Source organism: Lipophrys pholis (genome assembly GCF_963383615.2).
Source record: "Lipophrys pholis genome assembly, chromosome: 6".
NCBI lineage: Eukaryota > Metazoa > Chordata > Actinopteri > Blenniiformes > Blenniidae > Lipophrys > Lipophrys pholis.
In genome coordinates, this window is record NC_137629.1 from 7703373 (window position 1) to 7708918 (window position 5546).

Genomic DNA, 5546 nt, shown 5'->3' on the forward strand with positions numbered 1-5546 from the left:
TTTCTAAACCTGCTAAGCTGAACCTCTTTGCAGCCCACTCACTTTAGATGTGGTTGAATCACCAAGGTTGTTCTCAGTAAACAGCTCCAGTGATGATTAGAAGCTGCAGAAATGTCCAACCACAACTCTGGTGTGAGCGTGAAGCAGCTGCATGTGGCTCTGCTGCTCAGTGTTCCAACGAAACACAGAGTCCTGTGACACCAGGAAAACAAAATTAATTACTCCTAAAAACATGTAATAACTTTTCTTTCTGACAGATAATTATATCTGAGGCACAACATGTTTGTTTGGTGTTTTTTATTTTTCAGTCCTCTCTGCTGTTTCTCCTACACGCTGTGGTGGACACACATTGTAAAGCCACACTGTCATAAACGTGATAGTTTCAATGAAACACAACTTTAACTATGAAGGTGTGACTTGTTTGTGCGTTTAAAAAAAGCTTTGAGTTCAATTCAACTTTATTTATACAGCGCTGAATACAACAAAGTTATTTCAGGGCACTTTTACAGAGAAAACCCAACAAATCCACATGAGCAAACAGTGAGTGAGTGTCATGGTTTTACAGGGTGAACCCAAATGCAGACTCAGCCAGTTATTGAAAACCAAGTTTATTGCAAACAAAAATCCATGGAACACAAGGAGACACAAGGGCGACGAGACGAGAGGAGCGATGGGATGACCAGAGGCGAGACAAGTGACAAGGAGACAAGATATGTTGACAAGACGATTCGACAACGACAACAGAGGGAGAGGAGTTTAAATCCACAAGGAAGGGGTGGCCACAAGTGGAACATTGGTTAATTGGAAACACGAGGTGAGACACACAGAGGCAGACTCAGAGACCTGACATTGAGCGAGTGAGCGAGTGAGCGAGCGAGTGAGTGAATGAATTCTGAACATGTAAAAACAGAAGAAAGAAAACAAACAAACTATAAAGAAAAACATCAGAATAAGTAAAGCAAAAATATTTATTTTTTAGCCATAGCACACTCCTTTTTTCATATTTGGCACTAACTTTACATGCTCGAAAGCAGGTAGGAAGAAGTACAGACATATTTAATGCTACCCCTTTGTACAGTCATTATTTGTGTTTTTAGTCACGCAATATTATTGTATCTTAATTTATCTTCAATATCATCATAGAACTACACCCAAGTATCTACAGTGATACTTATGCACACACTACAAAACATTCATCAGTCAGCAATCAATCAATCTGTGACACCATAGTACTCCATGGGCCAGAGGCCAATATGGATCCGTCTGTGTGGGCAAAGGCTATCATATATTTTATGAAAGCCGACAGTCTCAGGTGTCTGAAAATGCCTGATAACCTTATCAACTTGGTAGTTTTTAGAAATTACAGCTCGGCAAAGATCGGAAATTGTGAAAAAATATGGCAAACTGTGAAAATGTAAAATTGGAATAGCTCAGCATACAAAAGTGATATACATTTGCAATATATGCCGACTTATAGGTTATTTGATATGGGGAATTCGTTTATTTAATTAACGGTCAAGGTCATGCTCAAAGGTCAAGGGCAATGTCAAAAAACATGCAAAATGAAGGATATGACTTCATTTAACATGCTCTAGATACCACCACATATATTTTATAGCTCCAACAGTAATATAATCTTGAAGGCAAGGCTATGGGCTTTCAGGAAATGTGTCATATGCAGTAATATGTGTAATTTTTCCAATCATTGCCGAGCTGTCATTTCTGAAAACTACCAAGTGGAAAAGGTCATCATGCATTTTCAGACACCTGAGGCTGTTTGCTATTTTCTTGTGCAGGGAAGGAACGGAGCGGTTCGGAGCAGTACAGCAAAGCAGACCAAATACAGTATGTGACGTTGCAACAGTAATCTCAGCCGGGGCGACAGATCTGGACCTTATGAATCCTCTGTTGTTGTTTACATCCTCCGCTTTGCACGAGTTGTTCAGTTAGTTCAGTTATCGGAAAAGCGTCCACCTTTGGAGCGGTATTTTCAGGGAAATCCCAAATTCTTGCGGTGGAAACCCGAAGCATAACGGACTATATCAGTCCATTCCCGCCCTTTTTGTGCGGTGGAAACACGCCTATAGTGACACACGGTGAGTGAGAAAGGAAAAAAGCTCAGTGTCGGTCCTATGGCAGCTTCACTACTTCAGTAAACTTTATCAGGAAGCAGTGAACACATGACCCAGATTCCTAGGGTGACTGCGGCTGCGTTGGGGAAGTCGTCTTTTAATCTGAGAGTTTCTGTTCAATCTCTAATCTCGAGACACGGAGCCACACAATGCATGGGAACCTCACACAGACACATGACTTGTGCGTCGAGGCCCAGCCAGCGGTTAGTTTACACTTGCTCAGGATTCTATTCAATCTTGTTTAAGATGACGCTTTAATGGGCTTCCTCCAAAAGTGCAGTTAGAAATATAACTTGTGAGGTCCAAGCACGTATCGCTCTGCTTCATTCAGCTGGAATATTTTACCACAAGGTGATAAAATAAGAATATCTAAAGATTGATATTGATCTGGATTGGATAAGATACTTTTACAAGTAACTCAAACAAAACTAATCATTTCTTTTTTACTTTGAACAGCAGCTCTGACACCCTGAGGAGAAATGAATCGTTTTCATTTCCCAAAAGTTTAGCATTTAGACAGCAACTTTTGAAAATGATGTTTATTTACACAGTAAGGGCAGCAATGCTGAAAATGATATGATTTTATTATGGGCCACTAGTGGGTGCTGTTTTGTAACATGCATATGCACTTATATACGCTATAAACATTAATAATGATAGAACACGGACATTCTAGTGGACAGACGACCAAGTTGGATTGTTATTACTGTGACTGTCAAAATAAAAGTACCAAGTCCCAGGAGAATATGGACTGGGAGTCATGACACCATGGAGGAAACATTGTTCTGATTGTCCTGCTACTGAGCATGTGCAGGAAACTATAGTTCTACTACAGTACATACACATATGGTGTAGTAGCGTTTCAGAGAAGTTGTGTTTTCCTCCGTCTATATGGAGACAGAGTCTTTTTGAAAAGTTGTGTTTTCAGTGGCTCTGAGCCCAAAACTCAACAAAAGTTTTTAGTTAGGACTTTATTGTGTGAACAGGGCCTGAGAATGAAGTTCATGCAATAAATTCTAAACTAACACCGTAAATCCTGTTCAGGATGTTTGCATGTTTCACGGAGGCCAGTCATGCAGAGCAGAGCAGAATGATGGAGGATGTTACAGAGCAGGATTCATCAACTCAACACATCTGGACACGTTTGCCAAACATAACAAGATTTCAGTGGTAATACATTCATTTTTATTCAAAGTATATGTGTAGTTTAGAAAATATCTGTACAAAATTATTCAGTATTGAAACTTCAGTTACTATATTTACATCATTAGTATAACTCACTAATCCAGCCCAAAGGCCTTGACAGCAGTATAGATTCTCTCTCTCTCTGCTGCTTTTTGGACCCTGTTTGAACCTTTTCTGGGCTTCATGACGGTAAAGACAACTGCAGAATAAACCCACATGTTCTGGTGTTTCTGTGGAAAGAAAATGCTTTCAATAGTTTTACTTTTTCAAAGGTTAACTGTCACTTAAATTACTTGTAATTTACCTGATGACTCCTCCAACCACCGCTGTGCTTCTGTAGGTCATGGGATGCTGGATTAGAACAAAACACAAGCAATGGTAGTCAGACACACACACACACACACACACACACACACACACACACACACACACACACACACACACACACACACACACACACACACACACACACACACACACACACACACACACACACACACACACACACACACACACACACACACACACAGTTACCTTTGCAGTGATCACATGTGCTTTTGATGACGGTGTAGACGAGGAAGGCCGTGACCATCAGACTTACAGCCAAGACGCCACACAGCAGGAAAACAACTGTATAGACTTGCTGTGAACACAAACTGCTTCCTGAAGCAATTCAAAATATGAATTACAAACTGCTCAAATAATATGTTTTGGATTTGTTTTTCTCAATATTTCATCACCGTTGAAATCCAGTTCAGTCCCATTTCCAAATAATATCTGCCCACATGTGGCCACAGCACAGTAGTAAGTCCCAGCGTCGGAGGAGGTGACGCTTTTAGAGAAGTGATAAAGGCATCTTCTCTGAGCGTCAGATCTTCTCTCACATTCATCCCAGCTGTTTGCGTCGGTGTAGACGATGTCTGGATGAGACGTTTGCGAGCCGCCTCGGAGCCAGACCACCCTGACATCTCCTGAACACGCTTTGTTCTCAGAGAAGACCGAACACTGAAACGTCACTGGTTCTCCGAGGACGACTGATTCTGACACCGTTGACTGCTGAACGGTGAAGTCCGGTGTCCTCTGACTGTGGCCTGCTTGATGTCAGATTTGTAAAAGGTATGAGTTTGGACATTTTTGGAAAAGAAAATTGAGACACGCAAGCTCATGACTACTCACATAATTACCTTTCACTAGCAAATATGTGGCACTCCACTCAGTTTTAATCCACTCCACGGACCCACAGTGATACATCCCTTCATCCTCTTCAACGGTCTTCACTATGGTCAAGTTGCTAAGACTTTTGCCGATCGTAACCTCCCATCTGGAGTTTGAAAACCCGGGCGCATACATGGGTGTGGTGGATTGCCACAGCGTCACAATGTTCTCCAGAGTTTCCCCGACACGCTGCCTGTACCAGTGGAGCTCCATCCGGCTGACCTCTGCAGTGGCTAAAGCACAGGAAATGGTGGCTGGTTCACCAAGACCAACCCAAGTCACTGGAGCCAGAGCATCTGCTTTTCATCAAGACAAACAAAGCACGTGGACTTATTTAGAAAGTGTGCGATTTAGAGAAACATTGCAGAAAGTAAACACTCACGTCCAGGATGGAGAAAAAGCAGTGCGAGCCACAACGTGATCATCTTGACTTCGTCTCTTGTGAGGAACCTTGAAGACTTTTCAGAGACTGAAGGAGTTGAGCTGAACACATCTGATTGGACATTGCAGAGCGTTTCCTTCACAGAACATTTCCTGTCACACTTTGTCCTGGACTGCTTTTCACTGTTGGAGGTGTGGTCGTCTTCACTCTTTTGATTCTGACAAAGTGACTTGTGTGTTTCTGTGGTCATGACCAGAATTCACCTATTTTTCATTTATTCATTCATTTTTGATGGTGTTGTACCTTATGTTTTGTTTTTCCGCGTTTGCAAACTTTACCTGACTTATATTAAGTGTTCACTCGTCCCCATCAATATTCCGTCAATAGGTTGAAACTAATCTGTCCACCAATGGCCGAAGCCCAGCTCATATTCCCTATTTGTGGGGAAACAATGCAACGTTTTGTGAATTCTGCTTCTCAATGATCAGAAGTGCTGCTGACAAGGAATCTAAATGTTTCCCTGTGGTAACGTTTCTGACACATCCTGCTTAAAATCAACAAGGTCAAAAGGAGGCCCCGCTTTCTCAGTCTGTATTCATACTGAACATCAAGATGAAGCCAGCGTTCACCCT

The 5546-nt window shown here is 41.8% G+C and overlaps 1 protein-coding gene across 3 annotated transcripts; it reads right to left on the reverse strand.

The window, feature by feature from the left end:
* Positions 1-3093: 3093 nt before the first annotated feature.
* Positions 3094-5092, reverse strand: LOC308110665 (uncharacterized protein). Of its 3 annotated transcripts, none has more exons than XM_080465101.1 (6): positions 4915-5092; positions 4502-4828; positions 4058-4411; positions 3852-3980; positions 3622-3668; positions 3094-3547 (listed from the first exon to the last, which is right to left on the reverse strand). In XM_080465101.1, the coding sequence occupies exons 1-6, from the start codon at positions 4955-4957 to the stop codon at positions 3413-3415; spliced, it is 1035 nt and encodes a 344-aa protein (XP_080321227.1). In that variant the 5' UTR covers positions 4958-5092; the 3' UTR covers positions 3094-3412. The 3 variants fall into 3 exon arrangements, with proteins under 3 accessions (XP_080321227.1, XP_080321229.1, XP_080321228.1); XM_080465103.1 differs by having other exon boundaries at positions 4058-4408; positions 4502-4786; positions 4915-4969; XM_080465102.1 differs by having other exon boundaries at positions 4058-4408; positions 4915-4969.
* Between the last annotated feature and the right edge of the window lie 454 nt (positions 5093-5546).